This window comes from Crotalus tigris, unplaced genomic scaffold (assembly GCF_016545835.1).
Source record: "Crotalus tigris isolate CLP2741 ecotype Arizona unplaced genomic scaffold, ASM1654583v1 scf7180000017666.379230911805:20528666, whole genome shotgun sequence".
Classification (NCBI taxonomy): Eukaryota; Metazoa; Chordata; class Lepidosauria; order Squamata; family Viperidae; genus Crotalus; species Crotalus tigris.
In genome coordinates, this window is record NW_024096552.1 from 171,120 (window position 1) to 198,132 (window position 27,013).

General features: G+C 37.3%; 1 protein-coding gene across 3 annotated transcripts in view; it reads left to right on the top strand.

Annotated features, from left to right (window-relative positions):
* SPATA48 (spermatogenesis associated 48) overlaps positions 1 to 24,597 on the top strand; it is a 165,174-nt gene extending 140,577 nt beyond the window's left edge. For all 3 annotated transcript variants that reach the window (XM_039336377.1, XM_039336378.1, XM_039336380.1), the window contains 2 exons: positions 9,841 to 9,948; positions 24,371 to 24,597. In XM_039336377.1, coding sequence (XP_039192311.1) covers positions 9,841 to 9,948; positions 24,371 to 24,494 — 232 coding nt within the window. In that variant the 3' untranslated portion in view covers positions 24,495 to 24,597. The remainder of the gene's footprint in view (positions 1 to 9,840; positions 9,949 to 24,370) is intronic.
* The last annotated feature ends 2,416 nt before the right edge of the window (positions 24,598 to 27,013 follow it).

Sequence of the window (27,013 nt, forward strand, 5' to 3'; positions counted from 1 at the left end):
CAACAAGTGGGCCATGCCCACCCATCACCCGATGATAAATAAGTGGGATTTGGGTTGCAGTTTGGGCACTCGGTCTCTAAAAGGTTCACCATCACTACCCTATACTATACCTGTACATTTGGTTTTTCTTGCCTAAATGTAGAACCTTACCTTTTTCACCATTGAATTTCATTTTGTTAGATAGCATCCAGTGCCTTACTGAAGTCCAAGTAAATTATATCCACAGCATTCCTCTGATCCACTAATTTTGTCAGATGGTCAAGGAATGCAATAAGATTTGTCTGGCATGATCTGTTTTTGACAAACCCATGTTGGCTTTTAGTAACACCTCTAGGTGTTCGCTGATTCATTGTTTGATTACCTTTTCCAGAATCTTTCCAGGTATTGAGGTCAGGCTGATAGGTCTGTAATTCCCTGGATCCATTTTTTCCCTTTTTTGAAGATGGGTACTACATCAGCTCTTTTCCAATCCTCTGGTAGTTCCCCAGTGCTCCAGGATCTTTGAAAAATATAGTTCAGTGGTTCTGAGATCCCATCTGCCAGTTCCTTGAGAACCTTGAGGTGTAATTCGTCTGGTCCTGATGATTTGAACTTGTCTAGGCTGGACAGATGCTCACCATTTTCTTGCCTATCTTAACTTATCTTTCTATTCTGTTTTTTATAGCACTATTTTTGTTTGTTTGGTCTGTTTTTTTGCTTTGTGTAAAGACAGATGGAAAATTGAGTTAAATAGTTCTGCTTTCTCCCTTTTGCTTCTCACCTTCTTGCCACTTTCACCCACTAATGGACCAATCATTTCCTTCACTTTTTTTCTTGTTTTTTACATGTTGAAAGAAGCTTTTTTTTGTTATTTTTGACTTTGGTCGCAAGCCTTAGTTAATTATGAGCCTTAGCTTTCCTCACTTCATCTTTGCAGTCTGGGCTATTTGCTGATATGTAGAAAGACTTTTCCTTTTTCCATATTGTTGGTCCCTTTTCTGGATTTTCCATTGATTTGTTGATCAATGGAGTTTTCTATCATAATGTTTAATTGTTCCACTTTTTCTGTTGTATTCTGTGTAGTTGATTTTTTAGTTGTAATCAAAGTTTGAGTTTGTATCTCTGGCTGACATCTTGTTTTTTTCTGTAACCTCTTATTTCATCAGTAGCTGTTAGAATAGTTTTATGAATTGCTTTCAACATAAAAAGAATCTGTTGCTGGCCTTCCTCCATATTCTCTTTGTAGTGTATTAGGTTAAAAGCTTTACAATCAGAGAATACAGAAAAAATATTTTGTCACTGAGTGTAAGGACCCACTTCAACTCCACATCTTAAGAAAGCAGAACTCTTGGAGACAATTTCTTCCAACAGGAACTTTTATTAAGAGTAGTTGATAGCAGGCATAATAGACAGGATCTGAGATTTCCCACGCAAAGTGATAAATTAAGGTATCCCCAACTTAGACCCCACCCCATAGTCTGCCTGTCCAGTATGGGATGGCTAATCCCCAGGTGTTAAGTCCATCATGGGAAAAGGGGAGATAACATTGGCCGATCTCCAGTTCAAACAGTGATAGTCAGCGGTTTCTTCACACCTTCCTTTGAGAGTGTAGAAATAAACCAGGCACTGGATTACATTTCTTATTTCCTCCCTTGTTCTAACTAACAGTTTAGGAAGATAAAGTTCAGAGAAAGACATAGCGCAGGAAGCAATTTGTTACATTGTAGGAGGTAGTGGACACAGAGGCAATAAATGAAGCAAAAGGTTACATTGTAGAGAATAGAGGAAGCAAAAGCAACAACCCCTCAGACACATCCCTCCTCCCCCTTGAGAGTATGGCAGAACCCAGGGAAATGTGAGATTTGTTTTTAAGTCAGAGGGGATAGATAGAATTGAAATAGGAATGGCTTTTGATACTGAGTATGGAACACAGCTGGGCTTTCAACTGATGTCTCAAGGTTACATAGCTCTTATCTAATGTCTAGGCTGCTGGCCAAGTCTCTTTTAAGGAATAACAAGTTGTAATGTCAGGTTTAGCCACAAGATGTCACCTCTACATTTAAAGTTTTCTTTTAAGTCCCAAATTCTTATAATCTTTTCAATTTTGCTTCTTTTTTATAAGTAAAAACCCAGATCTTCAGTAAGGATAGAAATTCTTTTAGTCCACAAACTTTAAAAAGTAAAATTCCAATTAGGATCAAGTATTCTTGCAATGTTTTAAACTCCCCTGGATAGCCAGTCACTGCTTTTTCTGGAGGGAGGGGCAAAATCTCCTTTCCCTCTCCACAGGGGGGAAAGTATTGTAAGCAGCCTTTGCAGGTAAAAAAAATAGTTAGGATTTAAGAGAAGTAGATCTTACCCAGTCTCATCCACACTGCTTTATAATTGCCTGGTGGTAAGTGTGACTTCAGCTGTCTGCAGCTTAGTGATGAGCCATATTGCTATGGCCTGTCTTTCATCTGCCGGTGATGCGAAACTGGATGCAGAAGACGGAGCTCACCTTCCAGACGTCCATGGCGGCTGCATCGGCAAACTGGAAGTCTTAAAAAGGAACTTTTATTGAGAGGTTGTGAAAGCAGAGAGGCAAGGAAAGATCTGAATATTTCCTCATGTGAACCATTACATTTAAACTCCAGTCTTTAAACCCCTCACAAGTGCCCAACTGCTCACTCCATTTCCAGCCAAGCCATAGGTATGAAGTTGTTATGGGAACTGGAAGGTGAAAGAATGATAAAGTGCTGTTCCCAGGCATTGCATCTTCTTCCCAGTGAAGTAGAGATAAGGCAGATGGTCCCAGGCACATTCCTCCCCTCTTTCACACCCAAAGAGATACATCAACGGTTGAAAGAATAAAGTGGAGGAAACACACCTCAGAGCCCACAACTTCCCCCCTCCCAATAGAGCAAAGTCTCCCCCCTCCCAACTGAATGGCAGCATTCTGGGAATGTTTCATGGGGCCTGACATGCCACCTCCTTAAAAGGAGAAGTTCACCTGGAGAAATAGAAAATAATAAAATGGGGGGAGAAAGAGAAGCCACAGATCAGTCAAGTTTATCCGGGTAACAGATATTACTAAAATGTTAGAGTAACCTAGGGGCTCTAACATGCTTCTTGTGAACCCATTCATTTTGGGAACCTGGGAGGTCTTTCCAAGCCACCAAGTATTGGGTGGCTCCATGATGTTTGTGGGAGTCTAGGATTTCCTTAATTTCAAAATGTTGTTCATCCTCTACCACAGTGGGTTGTGGTTCAGGGGCCATCATTGGTTGTAAAGGTGAGGTTATTTCAGGTTTTAACAGACTACTGTACAATGGAATACAGGGTGGATTTGCCTTAAAGCCTTGGTGAGTTTTACAAACCCAGTGCCCTGCCACTTTTGAATCATGGTAGGTCTGCATAGTCTTTGGTCTAGAGTTGGCTGGGAAGTATAACTTTCATCCTATCCATGCCAACCCCTCCCACATGGAACAAAGATTTTTGTGACTAAGGAACCATTCGTCCTTTTCCAGGGTTTGCTTAAAAGCCAAGGTGATAGCATTATCCAATGGTTAGGTGCCTTTTAATAGTACCCTTGTGGTTACTGGGGCTGCTAGTTGCTGCACCAGGAGTAAAGGTTTGACTATCTCAGCTTTTACACTGTTGTATAGTGGCAACCTGGATAGGGCATCTGCCAGGAAATTTCTTCCCTCAGGTAAATAGCGGAGGGTAACTTGAAGCTCTGGAAGTTTTGGGCCCATCGTGCCTGTTTGGGAGACAGCTTTCTCAGGATTTTCAATGCTTCTAGTTTTTTGTTAAGAGTCCAAACTTGGAAAGGGATTTTGCTCTCTTCTAGGAAATTCCTCCAGGTAAGAAGGGCCCACCTTACAGCATAGGCTTTCTTCTCCCACACTGCCCAGTGCTGCTCTGTCTCAGTCAATTTTTTCAAAGTGTAAGCGCAGAGTTGCAATTGGCCCTTCTCATTTTCCTGGAGCAGTACCACATCTACGGTTACATTGTTAGCATTGGCCTGAATGACAAATGGTCTCTCTGTGTCTGGGTGCCTTAGTACCAGCTCCATGGAAAAAAGTCTTGGCATTGGCATTGCGTAGTCTATTTTAGTGGCTGGCTGGGTTTTGGTTTATCCCCACTCTTGGTATTTAATAAGTTCATAATGTGGAATGCAATCTGTGTGAACAAGGGAATGAACTGCCTATAGAAGTTGGCAAAACCCAAGAAGCTCTGCAATTGCTTCCTGGTGCGTGGAGTTTCTGACTAGCCCCACTGTCTATTAACCATTTGTCTCTATTACAATAGCTAACTTTTGCAACAGCAGCTTGTCCATTTGCTGTTGTTCTTTCTTGTAAACAGTTTCTCTTTAAATGAGTTTCAGCCCCACAGATGAAGCATTTCTTTTTCTCCTGTTTTTTTTCTTGGTAATTGTCTGCTGAGATGTTATCAAATCTCTGCAGACAGGCAGCCTGCTACTCTGCTCTCTCTACTCCTTGGACCCCCACCTCAAAAATTTCTCCTCATGACTTCTTCTAAAATGGTGTTTCTGTTCTTTTGAAATCAAACAGGCTTTAAGTCCTTCCATGCTTAATTCTGGCCTGTATTCAAAAACAGCTGAAATGATGACCCATGTTTCATCAAGACTATTTAGTACCAACAGAACTTTCTGAGATTCAGAAATCTGCATTCCTCGCTGTTCTAATTCAACAAATAGTTTCTGCATGTGAAACAAATGCTTTTCTATGCTCTCATGTGGCAGCAGCCAGGCTCTGTACAATTGCCTCGATAATTGCACTATATTGCATGCTGACTCACTCACATGCATGCTTTTCAACTTCAACCAAACTTCTTTTGCAATTTTAAGTCAACTACATTTAAGAATTGTTCATCTTGGGGGCAGAGCCAGCTGTTAGAGTGAGTGGCGGTGCGAATGGTTTCTCCGGCATCACCAATCACTTGTCCTAGGTTCGTGAGGCTCATTTGAGCCGAGAGAAGCCTCATAGGGGCAGAGGAAGGTGTGGGTGACCTGTTATTCTGTCATTGGTGCCGACTGGAGATGGGAAGTGGGTGAAACTCAAAACCGAGCGGACTGAGAAGAAGGTGATCAGCAATGGCCGCTGAATGACTTGAAAGCTGGATGGAGCTAGCGAGGCAATAGCAGAACGATGGTGTATCGGACTTGACTTGATTGATTTTCCCGAAGCTTTCGTGAGTAGACTCGGAAGACGCATTTAAAGGGATAGCTGAAAGCGAAAGCCTGGGGAAAAGAATGCCAGAGTAGTAGTGAGGAGGTGGCGAGTGAAAGTGGCAAGAAGAGTGACCAGAAAGGGTCCGGCCAGGAGGAAGCCAGGAAGCACGGATTAGAGACTCAGAATTACCTTAAAGGGACAGTAATTAATTTTAATTGATGCTGAGGACCTATCCGAGAATCTTGACTTTTAGCTTTGATTGTGATTTCTGAGCGGATCGGCTGATGAAAAGATGGCTTTTTTGGGAAGGAATAGTGATCGAATGACTGGAGGAACTGGACTGGGACAATGACTTGCAACTCTGAAAGGTGCTTGTCGAGGAGATGGACTTATAAAAACGGAATGGAGTGAGAAGAAAGAAGACAGAAGATAGAAGAGGGGGAGGAAAAAAAAAGAAGAAAGGACACTTAAGAGAGACTGAAGGGTATATTGGACTATAAAATTATAATCTTATAACTCAGAACAAAAAAGACAGAAGGAAACGCTGGGGAAGCTTAAAACTAATATTTGACAATGAGGTATTAGAATTTGAAAATATACCGAGAGACTTATATTTATAGATTACAATAGCGAAATTTTTGTTGTTTCATTATTAAGAAATATCTGAGGGGGAATAAGGAGGAAAATTATTGATCCATATATAAATTTTAACTGAAATTAAGAATAGCTTAAAGAGATAAAAAGTGGAAGGAAGATAAGAGGGAAATAAAAAGTGGATATTTTGGAGAAATATTAAGCTGTGGGAAAGTTTACAAAAAATGGCAAGCAACCCAAATTTATCTAAGATTAGTGGAGGGAAGAAAAATGTAATACAAATTTCCAGGTCCATGAGTCAGAAATCGTTAGACAATACGCTTCAAAGGGAGCATTCTAATTCATTTAAAGACCTTCAGATAATGATGCAGGCAATGCAGGAAGTTATGTTGAAGAACCATGAGGAAATTAAAAAGGAGTTAGAAGCGGTAAGAAGTGATACAGGAGAAATGAAAGAGAAGATCCAGGCAATGTATGGAAGATTTGAAATCTTCCAACAGCAAATTGCAAAAAATGAACAGAAGCTCCTGGAAGTAGAATGAAGAATGGACAACAAGGAAAAGAAGGTCGAAGAGATGAATAAAAATTTAACCTTGGCAAACAAAGAATTAGTGATAGCGGTGAAGTTACTGGAAGCAGAGAAGGCAGCTCAATATCTCAGATTTCAAAATGTTACAGAGGAGAGAGGGGAAGACCTTCAAGATAAAATGGCAGACTTATTGGTAGGAGCTCTCGGGATAGATAAAGAAGAAATGATTGCTGGGATGGATGAGACATACAGAGTGCAGACAAACTATGGGAGAAGATACAACCTGCCTAGAGAGATCCATGTGAAATTTATAAAAAAGACAATCAGAGATGAAATACTACATAAGACACGTGATGAACAGCTGGAGTATAGAGGGAAGCAAATTATAGTGCTAAAACAAATACCTAAAAGGATGAGAGATTTACGGAAGAATTACCATTTTTTGACATCTAGGCTGCACCAAAGTAATGTGAATTTTAGATGGTTAATACCAGAAGGATTATCGTGACCTGGCAGGAGAAGAGATTCAGATTGGACACAGTGGAGAAAGCTGAAGACTTCTATAGACAATACTGTGTCTCAGAGGAAGATTTGGGAGATCACGGAGAAGAAAATGTTATGGCTGAAAGAGGAGACACTGAATGAATGATGGATAAAAGAGAGAAAAAGCAAATTACAGAGAAAGTAAAAAGGGGGAGGAGGCAAGATAGACTAGGACAGCAGGGGAGAAGTCTTGAGGAGATGAAGGAAATAAGAATCACTAGAAGTACCAAGGCACAACAGAAACAAGACAATGGGAGAGGAGTATAGGATATGGTCAATGAATATTAGGGGTCTGAACTCACCAGTAAAGCACCGGTTCTCTACTTCCTTTCTCTATTTTTGGGGGAAATGTCAGCTAGGCATGTCAGAAATGTGCAGTTTGTCTTCCAGTTTATGTCAGGGTAATTAAGTTCCCCATTACTACAGTGGTGTATTTCCTGCACATTTTATTTCACCGATTAGCAAATCAGATTTTGTCTATGTAATTTACAAACTTATTTACTTTTTCAAAATCTTACTATAAAAATAACATCTGAGTCCCTAGAATCTTGAGCTTCCTTCTAAGATTTTCAAAGTCTCTTTCTAGGTCTTACTGTCATAGGCCACTTCAATTTTGTCCATCTATCTTCCTCACTATGGAAGAACTGCTTCTATTATCTATCTTGTAAACGTTCTTTTGTCTGAGTATGCAAATCACCATCCTTTCTCCTCAACTTGATTTTTTTTCCTGTAGACACTATTATGAGCTTGTATTTGCTACAAATATATCCCAGATTATTTTGTCACAAAAGTTGCTGAATGTAATTCCAGATTCCTATATGTCATCTTCACTTTTTTTCCTTAGGGCACCACAAGTCAGAAAGCTTTTACACCTCTAGCACAGAAATTCTGATGTCCATTTTCTTGACTTATTCAATATGGCTCGCTCCCTGAAAGCCTTATATTTTCAAAAACCATGACATTAGACATAAAAAGCTGGAGTAGAATAAACAAGAATAAATTTAGATGCTATAAAATGCATATGTTCGTATAATGTATTTCCCAGCTGCTGAGATAATACCTAGTCTAATAATCTAAATAATGTCTAGTCTAACAAAGGGAAGGACTAGGAGTGAAATAATAGCAGTCTTCCAACATTTGAGAGGCTGTCACAAAGAAGAATAGGGGAACAATCTATTCTCCAAAGTCTGAGGTAAGACAAGAAGTAATGGAAGAAACTTATCAAGGAAGATCCATCCTAGAATTAAGGAGAATTTTATTGACAGTGAGACCAATTAATCAGTTGAATAGCTTGCTTCCAGAAGTTGCAGATGCTCCAACACTGGAGGTTTTTAGGAACAGTTTGGACAGCCATTTATCAGAATGGTATAGGCTCTCCTGCTTGGGCAAGGAGATAGAGTGGAAGACCTCTAAGATCCCTTCCAGTTATTCGGTATTCTGTAAATAATACTTTTCCCTCTCCCAGGGAAACAGATATCAGATATATCAGTGTGTCAACAGAATGGGAATAGTAACAGGAAGTCAAACAGAGTGTAGTTTTTAATCATTTGTTGATTAAATGATTAAAAGGAGGAGGAAGAATGTATGGATAGTAATGGGGAAATGTGAATTGTGCATAATAATTTTAAGCAAGAGCAATTCACCAGTCTGAAATTCTTTACTCTGTAAATATGCAGGTATTCTTAACTTACCCTGAGCTTCAAAGATTTGGGGATTGCATTGAATACAAATATGACAAGTGTAGTATTTTAAGAAGCCAAGGACTACTTCTTTCCAACTGCTACAGTGCTGGGGTATATGTATTTGTGCAATTATGCAAATAATATCTACTTTTTAAATCATGTCAAAAGATCCTGCATTTGCTGCTATTATATTAAATACAGATAGGACTATATTATTTTTCTTGCTCTCTTTTCTGTCCTTTTTCAAAGAGAACAGCCATTAACAACATACCTTTAATTATAACAAAAAGTTCCATGTTAACTCTGCCTTTGCATGCTATAAAGGTCAGACCAGTTTACAAATAAAATTCCTTGCAATGTGTAATGAGATTCATAAGTTCCCAATCTTAAACATTTATTAAGGGTAAGTTAATTTTGCAATATTACTGGATAATACAAGGTAGAATGGAATTTCATGTTTCATGGATCTTCTTCTGTTCTCTGAGCTACAGTGCTCTAGCCACAAGATTTGATAGAATTACATTATCTATTAGAACAAATATATTTGAATAACCATGTGTATGTATGTATGTATGTATGTATGTATGTATGTATGTATATATGTATTCAAATATATTTGAATAACCATGTGTATGTATGTATGTATGTATGTATGTATGTAATAGAATTACATTATCTATTAGAACAAATATATTTGAATAACCATGTGTATGTATGTATGTATGTATGTATGTATGTATGTATGTATGTATGTATGTATACTAGTCAATATAATTTGAAAATATGGAAATAAAAGTCATTTCCTACTTCCAGCTGTTTTTAGAAATCCCCTCCCAAATTAAGATTCTTTCAGCTACATAAAAGAACAGCCCATTTCCTGCAATATATTTGTATTGAGAGCATATGATTAAATTTGTTCAATGTGGGTATACTGGCCTTTTTTATCTTATAAAAGATATATAAATGGTTTGATTGATCTATAAAGAGACTAATTTTTTAATGAATCTGGAATTAATTTTCTAACATTTGCTTTGAGAGAGAGGTGATGTAGAAATGTCTTTTTTCAGATTTTTTTCACTAGCTAGCAATATGGATAAGACTAACCACAGACAATATATTTGATAGTGCCATTTTATAACTATTTTTGTATCTATTCCAATTTTTGTACTGTATTGTCAATATAATTTTCATACTCTAATGTTTTACTTTCTTCTACATTTCTTTCTCACAAGTAGAAACATATGCCACCACTTTGACTTAATTATAGCTATCAGGAAATAATTATTCCAACCTTGTGCCCATTTAATCAATTCCTTCCTTTAACTTTTCCTTTTAGCTCTCCAAACACCCTTGGATATACTGGCAAGGTTCATTGGTCAGCCATCCAACCAGTAAATTCTAATCTTCCACCAACATTGCCATCAATAATTTCACGAATGTATGGGTAAGTCTAAGGCACATTACTTAATTTGCTCAGATGAATTATAAAGAAAATCCTAATTATGGCTATTTCATCAAAGAACAATTAAATATTAAGATTATATTGCTGCGGTTTAGTAAAAAAAATGGGAGTCAAATCTCATAACAGTTGTAAATGAGTATTCAGAAGCAGTTTGCTCCAGGATTCCTGCATTCCATTTAAAATTTGGGGTGGAATACTGAGCACTAAAATACCTATGGCATGCTACAATGTTGTATAGAGTATCTTTATCTCTCTTCTAAATAACTTCTGGGGTTAGAGAAAGTTGCATCTGTTATTTTTTTCTTTAGCTTTTTTTACACAAAAACATCCATATAACTTTTACCCTTCACTAGGAAAGGCACCAGAAATCCTAATCTGCCCATAGATTTCAATGCAGAATTTCCTTTTGATCAGAGTTTAAGTATTTTGAAGTTTGAACAGAATAAACTACAGTATATTAAAAATAGGTATGCTAACTAATATTATTCTAGGGAAACATTGTTCTTTCTTCCTTCAAAAGTAGGCATATGGATGCCAAACTTTACTTTTTAAAGTTCCCATAATTTCAAAAAAATAAGTTATTATTTGGAAGGTGCAACTGTTATTCAGAAAGTATTTTTTGACTTTGAACCTTTATTTTATATATCTATCCAGGTCATGATTGTGTCCAGGTCATGATTTTTCAAAAGGCAGCTAGACTTTGTTTTGACTGAACTTCAGAACTGAAGAAGTTTCTTGGATGAGAAGCAAAACATCTTCCTCAAGGAAAAAAACAAAATCCAGTTGCCCTTTGAAAAAATACCTTTGAGATCTTTATTTTATTTTTCCTTTTTCACTTTACAAAAACAAAATACAAAATACATTTTTTCCTTAACAGTACTGTGTCCTATATCTCTTACATTTATTTACAATTATTTACATCACTTCTCATACTTTTTTATTCTTCAATTCTAACCAGTTGTAACACTTGTCCCATATCTCATAAAATTCTGTAGCTTCTTTGTCTTTGATTTCCAGAGTAAGTTTGTACATCTCAGCGCATTCTAGTATCTTGTAAATAATCATATCATTTGTTGATATTTTTTCCTCTTTCCAGCATTGCGCATATGCAATGTGTGCTGCTGTTATTATATGTACAATGATATGCTGAAGTTGTTTTTTCATCTTTGGGTTAATTATACCTAATAAGAATAATTCGGGTTTAAGTTCGATTCGTTCTTTTGTTATTTCTTGTATCCATCTCCTTATCTGCTCCCAATAAATCTTTGCTTTGGGGCATTGCCACCACATGTGATAGAATATTCCTTCTTTGTTTTTGCATTTCCAACAGTCTGGATTCATATTTTTATATATCTTGGCCAATCTCGCTGATGTTAAATGCCATCTATAGAACATTTTATATTGGTTTTCTTTATATGCAGTTGACAGTGTTAGTTTGCAATTTATGTTCCATATTCTTTCCCATTCTTCTAATTCTATATTTCTACCTATATTCCTTGCCCATGCTATCATTGGACCTTTTACTATTTCTTCTTCTAATTCTACTTCTAATAAATGTTTATAGGTTTTTGTTAAAAATTTTCCTTCCTTACCTGTCAATATTTTGTCCAGTTGCTGTGGTACCTAACTTATTCCATATTCTTCCATATACTTCAACTCTAATAACATTTTCAGTTATCCCTTTTCCCAAAGATTGCATTCACATCTTTTTCAGTTAGCTTATTTTTCTTAACTCTATTAACCTAGTTTTTCTGGTTCCCACAAAAGTCACATGTAAATTTTAAGTGAAATGACATCATATCTTATAATGTCTTTATGTGCTATGGTAAACAAGCCTTACAAATTGAAGACTTCCCAGGAAACACTTCATTTTTTTCATAGATTTATCAAATTGTTTAAAAGGAAACCAGTCTCAGATTAGACATAAACACCTTTGTCAAAAAGCAATAGTCTTTCTAGTAAGAGTGTTATGGTATAGAAACCATAAGATTGGTGGAAAGGTATGTTTTCAGATCAAGCTAATGAATATTAACATATAATATCTCATATTTGTGTATATATGATATACAAACTATGTGGATAGTGTATATTTCTTTCTTTCTTATTTCTCCCAAATCACCATATACACTGAATATAATTAATATATTGTATTATCATTTATATTTATACCATAGTAATATATACTAATGTAATTATATCCTGTAGAGTGTGCATAATGTGTCATGGTTCCAATAGATAAGACCAACAAACCGGAACTCTGAGGCTAGAAACTTCCTCAAAGAACATGTTTATTGGTTACATAGTATCAGTATGGTCAAAAATGAAACCAAGTCTGAAATTCCCTTCAAAGAGAAACACTATTACAAAGTTAAACCTCCACCCCATTGCTATGCAATCAGCTATGTTTTCCCAATAGAATAGTTTGGTAGGCTTTCTATCCAAATGTTCACACCCCTCCATCTAACCAACAGAAATGACCTTGGTCAGTGAAATATTTAGACTAGCAGAAATCCTCCACACACCCTCCCATTATTGTGGCAACCTAGAATAAGCATGATGGCTTCAGCCTGGTTCATTGTAGAGTTGACAGTCGGACCCCCCCCCCCTAAGAAAAAAGCAAGTCCTGTAAAGGAAACAAAGTGTTGGTTAGGAATTCCCCCTGGGCTTCTTAGGATGCTTGTCATAGATTTTTTTTTTTATTAACCTGTCTGCCTTCACATCGGTATGTTTCACCCAGGTACTTTCTGATACCAAATATTGTAATTTTCCCTTATGTAATCTAGAGTCAAGGATGAGTTTTATCTTATAATGAGTTTCTTCCTCTACTAAAACAGGACCAGGCGGTTTCTTAGAGATTGGCCTTAAGGATAACTTTGTGACTGGTTTTAACAAGCTGGAATGGGACACCGGGTGAACCTTCCCTAATAGCTATGGGAGTTTTAACTGAACTGTGACAGGATTTATAATTCTGACTATGGGGAAAGGACCAAGAAACTGTCCCAATTTCCTACTTGGTAATTTTAGTCTTTGATACTTAGTGGAAAGATAAACCTTCTCCTCCAAATGAAATGGCTTCTGGGGAGATCGCTTCTTATCAGCCTGTTCTTTATATATCTTGGTGGCTTGGGCTAAAGCTTTTTTTACATTTGCCCAAACAATTTGCAACGATGTCACTCACTGATCTAAGGTCTGTGAAGCAGGAGGTTCTTGGGGGTATTTGGGCATAGGGACAAATTTCCTGACCAGTAGCTATTTTGAATGGAGTAAGTCCAGTGCTATTGTGTACAGTGTTGTTGTACACCACTTTGGCAAAAAGCAGGAGGTCCACCCAATTAGTCTGTTGGTAATTAACATAGCATCTGAGGTAGTGTTCCATCATTGCATTCGCATGTTCAGCCGATCCATTCATACGTTGATGAAAAGCAGATGAAAGCCCCTAGGTTTTATAAATTCCCTCCAGAATTTTGCAGTCAACTGAACCCTACTACTTTCTGTGCTTCCTGGAGTCAAAGTATGTGTTTTAAAAATAACCTGGCTTGCTTTTGGGCAGATGGGAGTCCTGAATAAGTGATGAAATCAGCTTCCTTTGAAAAAAGATCAATGACAATCCAGATCACTATACTTTCTCTGCTCTAGGGTAATTACACAATAAAATCCATGGCTATCTCCTCCCAGGATTGGGAAGGATCAGCCACTTGTTGCAATAGACCAGGAGGTTTTCCAAGGCACTTTTTCATAGCTGTGCAGGTAGCACAGCTTTGCACTTAACTTTCAATATATTTTTTCATGCCTGGCCAAATGCAAAGTTTTTAGAAAACCAAAATGACTAGCTGGTTTTGCATTATGACTCTGTTGAAAGGCTTGAATTCTGAGGGATGCTGTAAGGTGTCCCTCAGAATACCTTACAGCATCCCTTCCAGGCTAGTCCATCTCGAAAAGTCAATAGCGATCTATTGAACCAGGGGTCTGTTTTTAGTTCCTCTTTGAGTTAGTTAGTTTAGTTTAGTTAGTTAGTTAGTTAGTTAACTATTGGGCTTATCGGATTTTCTCTGTGTTTGCCCTCTCTTGGTTACTTGAGAGGCTGATTGTGATAGAGGAATGATGGAATTAAAAATTTCCTCCTGGAGGCTTTTTATATTGGGGCAGTCTAGACAGAGCATCTGCCAGGAGGTTTTTCCCATCAGGGAAGTATTTGAGGGTGAAATTAAAACAGTGGAAATACTGCACCCTCCTTATTTGTTTAGGGGACAATTTTCTATGAGTTTTTAGTGCCTTAGTCCACACTTTGAAGGGCACTTTGATCCCTTCCAGGAAATGATGCCAAGTTAGCAAAGCCCATTTCACTGCAAAAGCCTCCTTCTCCCAAACAGCCCATCATCACTCTCTGTCCAAAAGTTTTCTTGAGGTGTAGGCACAAGGTTGTAGGTTTTCCTGTTATTTATCTGTAAGAGGACAGCATCCACAGCAACATCGCTTGCATTGGCCTGAATGACGAAGGGTTTTAAGAATGGGTTCTGTTGCAAACAGTCTTTTTAATTGTTCAAAGCTCCTTGGCATTCCATAATCCATTGTAAAGGCTGACAAGGGCAGGGTTTCCCTCCCCCTTTTACAGTCTTTAACAATTCAGTAATTGGCAAAGCAATTTTCACAAAAGAGGGGATGAACTGTCGACAGAAGTTTGTGAACTCCCAAAAAATTTGAACCTGCTTGCAAGTCCATGGAGGCTGCCACTCTAGCACTACTCTGACTTTGGCAGGGTCCATTTCCACTCCTTACAAGAGATTCAGTAGCCCGAGTAATTGAGGCATGTCTGATGAAACTCATATTTAGAAAGCTTAGCACAGAGACTAGGTTTCAACAGTTTCTTAAGTACCTCTCAAACTAACTTGACATGCTCCTCCATGGTCTCAGTGTAGATGAGGATATTGTCAAGGTAAACCAAACCTCTCTTGTAAAGGTGATCATGCAACACCTGGTTTATCAGTTGCATAAACACAGCAGGGGCTCCTTGGAGTCCAAAAGGCATTACTTTGAACTGAAAATTCACCTATTCATTCCCCTCCCTAATTTGCACCTGGTAATAAGCGTCTCTTAAGACTAATAAGATCTTTTGTGAAGATCTTTCCTTTAGCCAGGTGGGCCAGCATGCATTTCATCAGAGGAAGGGAGTATATATTTTCTATACTGACAGCATTTAACCCTCTAAAATCCATGCAGAGCCTCAAAGACCCATCTTTCTTTTCCTTGAACAGTACTGGGGCGGCCACACATGATTTAGCAGGCTGGATAAAGCCCTGGCCAGGTTCTTGTCAATGTATTCTCTCAGTTCCTCCATCTCTCTAGGCATCATAGAATACACCTTGGGCTTTGAGAGTTTGGCACCTGGTGGTTTGGTGAGGAGGAAGTGTGTCACATTCCTTCTCACTAAAGACCTCTGCCAAATCATGATATTCGCTGGGAATAAGTTGGATCTCTGGAATTCATTCTACAGTGGACTTTAGTGTCTCAAAGAGTTCCCCCTGGCTTCCAACTGCAGCAGCCCCCTTTATTTCGCTAAGGTTTGTGTGTGGGAAGAGTCCTGTCACCAATCTCAGAATTCTCCCACCATTCTCTCACCAGATGCTTGGTTGCCACTTATCTAGTCATGCCAAGCCTAGAATCACAGTCTCTTTCATGTTAGGGAACACCACAAAAAGAATGATCTCCCAATGTTATTGCATCTCCAAGTGTAATGGTTCAGTTAGGTGCATCGTAGGAGAATCTCCAATAAGGAACCCATCTGCCTGTTCAAACTTCATCACTAGGGGCAACAATTTGGCATGAATTCCCAGTTTAAGTACTGTAGGGAGATTTATTAGGCACCTAATGCAGCCTAAGTCTATTAGAACATCTAAGTCAGTCTGAACCCCTATCTTTGGTACTATAATTTTGGAGGGAATAGTGAAAGGTGGGATGGGTTGACTTACTATTGGATCATCTTCACCATCCTCATTGCTCTCATAAGGTGACAGAAGAGGCAGATGCTCAGTTGGAGCTTTTTCTTCTCCCTGGGATGAAGAGAAGATTTTGACAGCTTGTTCTTGTTGGGCCCAGTTAGACATCTCTTGTCCAACTCATGGTGATTTCCTCGACTTGGCAGCTGGAGTGGGTGTGCTCTTGATTTGGGGACCAGGAGCCAAGCACTCTGTGGCTCAGTGACCTTGCTGACCGCATCTGAAGCACTTTGTGGGAGCTCTGGCAGGTGGTTTGGGAGTGCTGGCTGCAGAGGCAGATTGGGGGCGTTGACCAAATAAGTGCTTCTCTGCTTCCTGTCTCAGCTTTGACCCCGGAACTGCTGGCTTCTTGGGTCAATCCAGCTCAATGTCTAGGGTCACTGTTCCATGCTGTGCCACTCTCAGAATTTGGTTTGGAATTCCCTGGTAGATGCATGCTTGGAATATGTCACGGTCCAGCCCTTGCTTGAAGTAGTGGATCAGCAATCGCTCAGGCCACTGTCCCAAGCGACCAGTGATTCTTCAGAATTCCTAGACATATTCCTTCATTCCTTCACCAGACAACCACTTTTTTGCATACATTTTTATTAGGTTTTTTTTTTTATAATCACAGTACTTAAAATATTTATCAGCAACATATTGTCTGGGTTTCAATGTCTAATTTACTAATATATATTAAGTTCCTTTCTCTCTACCTCATTTATCTAGCCAGTTATAAAAAGTATTCCATGTTCTAAAATAAACTGAATCTTCTTTCTCCTTCATTATCAATGTCAATCTATCCATTTCTGCACACTCTAAGATTTTTTAATTAACACTTCCTCCATTGGTAATTGTTCATTTTTTCCAATATTGAGCAAATACAATTCTTGCTGCAGTTAATATATGTAAAATTAAATAACTACACTCTTTCTCATAATCACCTACATTTATATCTAATAAAAATAATTCTGGCTTAAACTCTATATGTTTTTTTGTCATTTTCTCTATGTATGTATTCTTAACCATGTATGTATTCTTAACCAAAATCTTTTAGCTTTAGAGTTTGTCCACCACAGATGGTAATAAGTGCCTGTTTTTTGTTAACATTTCCAACAATTGTTTGATACCTCTTTAAACATTTTTGCTAATCTCACAGGTGTTAAATGCCATCTATGAAACATTTTATATAAATCTTCTTTCTTTCTAACACTTTTGTTATTTTCAAATTTCTTTCCCAAAGATTTTGCCATTTATCTAGTTCTGTTATGTCCGAAGTTTTTTGCCCATGTTGTCATTGTTTCTTTAACTTATTCTTCTTCCATCTTTAAGTTTAGCCTATATTTATAAAGTTTCTTAATCAATTTTTCATCTGATGTCAGTAATATCTTATCAAATTCTGTCTGTTCTTTATAGAATCCAGGTATTTTAACATATTTTTCATATCTCGTTTGAATTTGCAAATATGGCCACTATGATAAGTCAATACCCTGTTCTTCTAGTTCTTGTCTGTATTTTAATTTTCCTTCTTTATTCAAAATGTCTTTATAAGTCACAATTTTGTCATAGTTTATTAAGTTTGGGTGAACAAATGCTTCCATTGTTGAAAGTTATCCAAGTACTTTCATATAAATTTTTGCTTTTATTTTTTTCCCATTCTAGCAGAACTGCGTTTCTTATGTAGTGATGTTGAAAGTATCTGCGAATTTTATTTTTCCCGTACCATAAAAAGGCATGCCATCCAAGTTATAGGTCATGTACCTCTAGGTATAATAATCTTTTATCTCTAAGGATTATCCACTCTTTTAGCCATGTAAAAACGACTGCTTGGTAATATAAACTCCAGTCTGGCAATCCAAATCCTTCATTTTCTTTTGCTTCTTGAAGCATTTTCAGTTTTATTCTAGCTTTTTTTCCTTGCCAAATAAATTTCAATATTGATTTGTTTAGTTCATCAAAGAAGTTTCCCCCTATTTTTATAGGTATGGTTTGGAACAAAAAAAGTATTTTTGGTAGAATATTCACCTTCCCTGTTGCTATTCTACCAAACATTGAAAGTTGTATATTTTTCCATTTTTCCAAGTATAGTTTTATTTGTTTTAATAATTTTACATAGTTATCTTCTTTTATTGTTGCACATGTTGTTAGGTAGATTCCCAGGTATTTAACTTTTTTAACTATTTGAAGACCTGTTTTTTCTGATAACTGATTTTTTTTGTTTTTCTGTAAGATTTTTAGTTAACACTGGTCTTTTCTCTGTTTATTTTCAGACCTGCCACTTCACCAAATTCTTCTATCTTTTTCATAAACTTAGAGCTTGTCTCAAGAGGTTCTTCTAGTATAAAAACTAAATCATCTGTAAATGCTTGTAATTTGTACTTTTCATTTTTTATTTCCAGTCCTTTAATTTCTATATCTTGTCTAATATTTCTATTTAATACCTCCAATGTTAATATGAATAGCAATGAAGATAGTGGACATCCTTATCTTGTGCCTTTTTTAATATTGAAATTTTCTGTAAAAGCTCCATTTACTTTTACTGTTTGTCTATAATAAATTGTTTTAATTATATTTATAAAGATTTTTTCCAAAATCCATTTCATTTAATTGTTGAAACATAAATTGCCAATTTACATTGTCAAAGACCTTTTGTGCATCTAGAAATATTAACGCCATCTGTTTTCCTGGGTGTTTTTCATAATATTCCAAAATATCTAAAATCATTCTTAAGTTATTTTTATTTGCCTTTTAGGTAGAAATCTATTTTGATCTGCATGTATAAATTCAATCAAAAATTTCTTTAGTCTTTCTGTTATTATTTAAGCAAATAACCATGCACGTGCAGCACCGCCCCTGCGCAGCGCCGCCCCCATGCGCCGCCCCCTGCGCGGCGTGCATGCGTGGCACCCCCATGCACCCCCCTGCACAGCGCGCATGTGCGGCGCCCCCCCCTGTGCCGCCCCCTACATGGTGCGCATGCGCGGCGCCGTCCCCTGCGCCGCCTGAGGAAAAAATGGCGGATCGCGTTGTTTGGCGACCCCCGTGAAATGGTCATTCGACCCCCAAATGGGGTCGCAACCCACAGGTTGAGAACCATTGCCTTAAAGACACAGGAATCAAGTGCAAAGCAAGAAAATAAAGAAACACAAACTCCATTTTTTTCTCTTTAAGCTGCCTCAGGCATGTCATATGTCAAAATGTTGCAATTCTAGACTGAAAGGCTCCGGCAATTGCAAAAAGCTTTGACTTTAAATTAAGCTTGTTTACCTTCAAAGAAAACTTTCTAAAAGCCACAGACAGACTCAATTAAAGGGGATAAAACTAATTACATTTGTTTAAAGGGATTAAACCTTTCCTGTTGTCTTTTTCCCCCTTTCCCAACCCAAACCACATTCTTTTATAGTCTCTCCTCTCCCCCCCCCTTTTTCTTCAGTTCACCTCCAGCTCCCAGTTGCTTCTGGAAGCGCTAATCAGCCAGAGCCCTGTCAGATCTTGGAGCCTCTCCCTCAGGCTTGGCTCGCTTCGTCTCATTACCCTCCCCTGCTACACTTGGCTAACAATCATATACCACTTGCCATGTGGCAAAATACCACAAGTGGTATGCGTGTAGCACTGGTTGAAAAGTCCTGCATTATAGGACATAAAATATCTTGTACACATTTGTAAAACTCTGCAGGTAATCCATCTGGGCCTGGAGTCTTATCATTTTTTTGTCTTTTGATAGCCTCTGTCAGCTCCATCTTTGATATTTTTTCATTTAAAATATTTTTTATATTCTCTGGAATTTTTGGTAAATCTGCTTTTTTAATATAGTGCTTTATCTTTTCTTGTGAAGTTTCCTCTGTATTATAAAGTATCTTGTAAAAGTCTTTAATTATTTTTTTAATTGCATCATTTTGAAACTGTAAGTCTCCTTTTGAATCTTGTACTTTATTTACCATTTTTTTTCCTCTCTTCCTTTTTTCAGTTTATATGCTAGCCACCTCCCTGGTTTATTAGCATTTTGAAAAAAATTCTGTTTGGCTCTTTTAATTTGTTGCACCATTTTCTAGGCCTCTGCTAAATTTATTTTATGTTTTATTAGTTCCATTTGTTTTTTAAAGTATTTTCTGCTTGTAGTTCTGATTCTAATTTCTTAAGTTTTTCCTGTGATTTTAACGGTTGTTTTTTTTCTTTATTCTTTTTCGCCATGTAAGTTATAGCCAACCCTCTAAAGTATGCTTTAGCTGTATCCCACACATTTTGAAGGGAGGTTTCTTTTTTTTGTTTATTTAAAAAGAATTCCATTTCTTGCTGTAATTTGTATAAATTCTTTCTCCTTTAATAAAGGTTTATTCATAGACCATCTTAATTTTTTCTCAGTTCCTTTCCAAGTCTTCTTTATTGGATTGTGATCTGCCCATATATTAGGTTCTATCTCGATCTCTTGTATAATCATACTTAATTCAGGAGATATCCATATCATATCAATTCTGGACCACGATTTGTATCTATTTGAATAAAAGGTATATTGTAGTTTTTTTTATTCTTTTCTCTCCATATATCCTGAATACAAATTTCTTCTGCCATTTAAAAAAAAAGTTTTAGGGAGTATATTTTTCCCTTTTTTCCCCATTTTACTACTTTTATAGTCCAGTGTTCCATCTACTATTGCATTAAAATCTCCCATTAAACATATATTTTGGTACTCCAATTCTACTATTTTTTAATGCAATTTTTGATAGACCTCTTTTTGTTTGTTATTAGGTGCATATTATCAATATCTGTTTTTGGTTTATCATTATTTCCACCATCAATATTCTTCCCTCTTCATCTATGTAGATTTGTTTAGGATTCATGTTTTCTTTTATATAGAGAGCTATTCCTCTTTTCTTTTGTTGGCTAATGCGTAATTAGTTTTCCAATTTTTGGTTGTTCCGACAGTTTGTAGTATTGTTTCTTTTTTTTATAATATTTTATTAGTTTTTTAATTTTACAATTAAACATTTAAAAAGCAACATGGTGACTAGATAGTAATTCCATAACTTACATAAATCTTTAGCATGGATCTCAAGTTACATCATCAGATATTTTCTCTCTTTTCCTTTGATATCTACTATTTCATATTGAACTAATATAGTTCTTGTTGTTATCAACTAAGTAAAACCATCTTTGTTACATTTATCAATAATTTTTCACTTATGCAAATCTTAATTGTATTTGCATTCAATCTTAATATACAATCAAAGTCCTGTTATTGTTTTTTTTTTCCAGGCTTTAATTTCCCTTCAATATTCAACTTAACATTTGGTATGTTATAATTTCCAAGCTTTAGATGACCAGAGTTTCCCTTACCTCAACTTCTACATTTTCCCCTTTTTATTAAAAAAATCTAATATTCTAAATACACATCTTTTCTATTTGTATATAATCTTATTCTATTTTCTAAAAATTTTCTATTTTTCACCATATTAAACCAAAAGTCTATTAATCTTATTACACATCTTAATTATTATAATGTTACTTTATTTTCTAAAAATTATCTATTTTCCACCATATTCAACCCTTCAATAGTATAGAATCCCCTCTAATATATCAAAACCCTAGTTTCTTTCAGCCTTACTCTGGCTTTTTTCCTTTGCCAACTAACCTTCCATGTCAGTACTCTTGATCCTCAAATAGTTCTCCCTCTATTATTATATGTATTATTTGAAATAAGAAAGACCATTTAATTACAAATTTTTTGGAAGAACTAGCCCAATTGTATTCATTTAATCGCCTCCCTATTGCTCGAGTTTCCCACAATTGTCCTGATAAGTTTATCTTCCATTCAATCTGTTCTTCTTCCTTTTCCTCAGGTTTCTTCTGATTTATATAAAAAATATTTTCCATTTTCAATGTTGTCACTCTCTTTTCAAATTTTCCCATTGGCTAGATCTGTTGGTCAGTTGGGTCTTCTGTCTTAGTATTTAGTTGTTCTACTTCTCCTGTTACTTTCTGCATTGTTAGTTCTTTAGTTGTAGTCAAGATCTGGGTTTGTATATCTAAGCTGGCATCTTGTTCCTTTATTTTACCTTTTATTTTATTACATGCTGAAATAATGGTTTTATGTATTGATTTCAACATAAAAATGATTTTTTTCTGATCTTCATCCATTTTCTCTTGATAATTTATTAAGTTGAAAATTTTAAAATCAAACATTAAAATATTTTTTTTTGTTTTTATAGCTAGGTATGGGACATCTATTTCACATGTTGTAGGTAGTCTTTATAATAGAAATTGTTTGCCAAGTAAGAATTTATAGTCCAAAGTATTCCATTATCTCATGTAATAACAGATACTTCTAACAAAATAGGAAAACAATTTCCCACATATAACTCTGAAAATCAATAAAGTTTTATCTTCAAGTTTTAATAATAGTTTTTCAAGGTTTTTTCTTTTCTTTTTAGATAAAAAACCAACGTCTCCAGTAAAAATAGGAAAACTTTTAGGTCCCAAACTTCAAAGTTATATGCATCCAATTAAATTAAAGTTGTTTTTATAATTGCTCTATTTCCCCTGGGTAGTCAGTCACCACTGTTCTTAGAGGATGGGGTAAAAATTCCCTTCCCTCTCTCCTCACAGGGGGAAAAATACTTTGGGCAGCAGGAAAAATATTTATAGTCCTAAACAGAAAATCAGATTTCATCCAGATTCATCTATGTTGCTATAAGGGTGCTTGGTAGTAGTTTTGACTTTGGCTGTCAGCAGCTTAATGACAAGCCATATTGCTATGGCCCATCTTTTTCCCACTGGCTTGGAGAGCTGCCCCAGATCAAGCAGCAGGGCTGCCACCCTTCCGCAATCAAGCGGGGGTCCTCTCCTTGCTTGTCGCCCCTACAGGGTGACTTTCAACCCTTTCCAGGGTCCCCCAGTGGGATAAAATTGGATGCTGAAGATGCATCCACAGGGGCCGTGTTGGCAAACTGGAAGTCTGTAGTGTTGTTTCTTAATATGTGTTTCTTGGAGACAAATTATATCCATTTTTAATCTTTGTAGTAAAAACGTCTTTCCTTTTTATAGAGGAGTTCAATCTATTTACATTTATGGTAAGACTCCCATTTTCCTTCTCCATCTCTTTCAATTATAAAGAGGTCTTGAAGTTCTAGTTATTCTCATCTGTCTCTGTTCTCTTGGTCTTACCTCTTCTTCTGTCTTTGTATTTTCAGTTTCTTCTTCTTCCCTTGGCTTGGCTGCTCATTCTACTGTCATTTCTTCCTGTCTCTTTGTTTCTCTCTCTGGACAGGATTCCGAACTTTTCTCTTCCATGAAAGCTCTGTGGTTGTTATAGAACTCCATTGCCTTATATGGTATGTCCAATCTGTATCTTTTGTCATCCTAATTAATTAAAATCTCTTCTGGAATCAGGCATCTGAAATTCACTCCTTTTTCAGTTAATTTTCTAGTCAGGAATTGATATTCTCTTCGTATCTCTCTTATTCTCTTTGGGATCTGTTTCAGGACTACAATCTCTTTTTCTTTATATCGCAATGGGTCATCTCTCACTCTTCTCAAAATCTCATCCCTCATGGATCTTTTGACAAATCTAACATGTACCACTCTGGAGATTTTATTTCTTCTTGCATAGCTTGAATTGACTCAGAATATTTGATCTAATTCTCCTTCCATTTCTTGTTTCCCAATTTCCAGTGCTTCAACCAATAGCTCTGTTATCAAGTCCACAAGATCCTCTTTTTTTGTCTTCTATTATATTTTGAAATCTTAGGAAGAAAGATGCCCTTTCCATTTCCATAATTGCAACTGAGTCTTCCATTTCTCTCTTAATCTGTATCAGCTTTTGATTTTCATCTATCACTTTTGCCAACTTTTGATCAGTCTCTAGTGACGTATCTTCTACTGGTTCCAATAGACAAGACCAAACAAACCAGAACTCCGAGGCTAGAAACTTCTTCAAAGAACATGTTTATTGGTTACATAGTATCAACATGGTCAAAAGTGAAACCAAGTCTGAAATCCCCTTCAAAGAGAAATACTATTACAAAGTTAAACTTCCCACCCCATTGCTATGCAGCTATGTTTTCCCAATAGAATAGTTTGGCGGGCTTTCTAACCAAATGCTCAAGCGCCCCCCCCCCCACATAACCAACATAAATGACTTTGGTTCCCATGGGACAGTGAAATATTTAGACTAGCAGAAATCCTCCGCACCCCCTCCCATTCTTGTGGTAACCTAGAACAAGCAGGATGATTGCAGTCTGGTTCATTGTAGAGTTGACATAATGCTTTTAAACAATAATAATTTTAAATCCAGAACAGAAATCTAAAATCTTATTAGTTTTGATGTGCAGTGTTATGAAACCCAGAAAATTCTATCTACTGTCTTCTAATTGAGTGGGAATGACTGAGTTTGAAATTCACATTCACATGTAAAATATTTTTTTTTGTAATTGCAGATACTTAGCTGAATATGGACAGCCAAAAGAATTTCCCCATTGGGGACCTTTGTCACAGATTGTTACAACTACCGAACCACAGAATTCTTTCAATAAGAAGGAAAAGGAACGACTTACAATTTGAAAGAACATTTGTCTCAGTGGCACAATTCTAGGTTTCAAAAGATAAATGTGCAACAATAAATTGTAACATGGATTTCTTTTTGAAAATAAACACCCTTTCAGTATTTGTCTGTATGATATAGAAAATTTGTGTTCCATATAATAATGCATTTCTTTTTGGCTTTCAGTTTATCAGAGATATCTTTGTGCAATCAAGCTGGTTTCTTGTTGGATTTCTTGCTTTTCTTTTTTAGTGGTATTGTGCTGGACTGGATTCTTATATGATCATATTTTTCAGAGTTTCCCAAGCTTCTTGAGTTGTTTTTCCCTTTAGGATTTTCATCCAAGGAATCTTTCTCAAGCTTTTTCTGAGTTTGTTAAAATCAGATCTTTTAAAGTTTAAGACACTGGCCAGATTATGTTCTATGGCTTGTGTTTGAATTCCAATATGACATAGCCACTCTTGCCCAAAGTTTTGTCAACTTCAACTCCTTCTATCACTTGTTCTCTATTAGTAAGAATTAGGTCCAGTATAGCTTTTCCTCTGGTTCCTTTCTCTAACTTTTGGAAAACAAAGTTGTCAGCTAAGTTGGTTAAGAATCTGTTTGATCTTCCACTTGCTGCAGAGCTTGTCTCCCAGTTGATATCAGGGTAGTTAAAGTCTGCCTTTACTACTGTGGCATGGTTCCTACATACATTTGTTAATTGATAGCAAAAAGTTCATCTGTTTCTTATGCTTGGTTGGATTGCCTGCAATATACACCTATACCAGCGGTTCTCAACCTGTGGGTCGCGACCCTATTTGGGGTTGAACGACCATTTCACAGGGGTCGCCAAACAACACAGTCTACCATTTCCCCCCCTTTTCCTTAGCTGTGCTACTCCCTTTTATTCTATTGGCTTTTGAAAGTTGTCTGCAGCAAAGGCGAGCTGTCTGGAAGTTTCCACCCCTCCCTGCTGAGCAACTACTAAAAATGTAAGTAAAAGAGGGCCAGGAGTGGGAGGTGGGAGGCTGGCGGGCGCAGGGAGGGCTGCTAGCACGCATGGGGCCGGGTGGGTGACTTACTTTCCTTGGGCTGGGCCAGCTGGTGGCCCAGCCAGTGGTTGGCCTGCTCCATCTCTGCCGCTTGCCAGCTACACCTCGGCTGGCACAGGGGGGGGGCACTACGCATGCACGGTGCTCCCGGGCAGGGAAAGTCCTCAATTTACGACCGGCTGGGTAGTCCTTGACTTACGACCAGTTGGGTAGTCCTCAACGTACGACTGGTTGGGTAGTCCTCGACTTATGACCGGTTGGGATCGCGGCATTAAAAAGGTTGCGAACCACTGACCTATACCAATGTCATTTTTTTTCTTTTATATTGCCTCATATCAATTCTAGGAGGTTTTCATCCTTGGTTTTGTTTGGATTTCTGTAGAGATATAGTAATTTTTTATATATAATGTTCCTCTATTTGTTAGGTCTCTTGCTTTTGAATAGTTTGTTAGGTCTCTTGCTTTTGAATAGTTTGTATCCTTCCATCAATACATTCCAGTCATGAATTTCATCCCACCATGTTTCAGTAATAGGAATTATATCATATACTTCATGTACTAGTACTTCAAATTCACCCTGTTTGTTCCCTAAACTTCGAGAGTTGGAGTATAGGCATTTGAATCCTTTTGGGTCTTGGGTATGTTTCCTATATTTTCTACTCCAGGGCTTTTCAAACAGTGGTACGGTTGACAACTGTGGTACATTGGCACCTGGTAGGTGGTATGCGACCATCCTAGAAAAGTAGTGGGGGAGGGGAATGAGCTGAACTGATGGCAGCACCTCACAAGCCTGAGCGAGAGATGGCTGGAGCTGCAGGGCTGTCAGGGCTCAGTGGAAGCACCAGAATCAGTGTCAGTCTCCAGCTGGAGCTCAGTGCTGATCCTGGCGCTTCCGCTGAGTCCTGAAGAAGTGCCAATCAGCTGGAATGTTGCAGCATCTCCAGGGTCGTGATTTACATTCAGATGCTTGGCAACTGATTTATATTTATGTTGGTCACAGTGTCCCAGGGTCATGTGAAGTGACCAAAACCTGCTGCAACCACCCACCCCCGCTGCCAATCCTCAACAGAAATGCTCACAACAATGAAAACCTTGGACAGGAGGAAGAGCACTGCCGGGCGGACAGGCAGGTGTCTTGCTCGGCTGTGCCTTGGGAGGCACTTTTTTCAGTGCCATTGTAACTTCGAACAATCACTAAGTGAACTGTTGTAAGTCGAGGACTACCTGTACTTTATCACTTTTTTCCTTTTTGGTCATCAAGTTTTTGACACCTTGCTAGGCGACTGGTGGTACTCAGATATTGCATATCCTAAAAGTGGTACAATGGGTGAAAAGGTTGAAAAGCCCTGTTCTACTGTACAGTTGGGTTTTCCCTCTTTTCCATCACTCTCTACTTCATTGTGTTTTTCTTTTTTTCTTTTTCTTTCTCTTTGCTCCCTCCCTTCCTATCTTATATGATTGGTTATTTAGTGGTTTTTAACTGGAATTATGTTCTAAAGGTCTTCA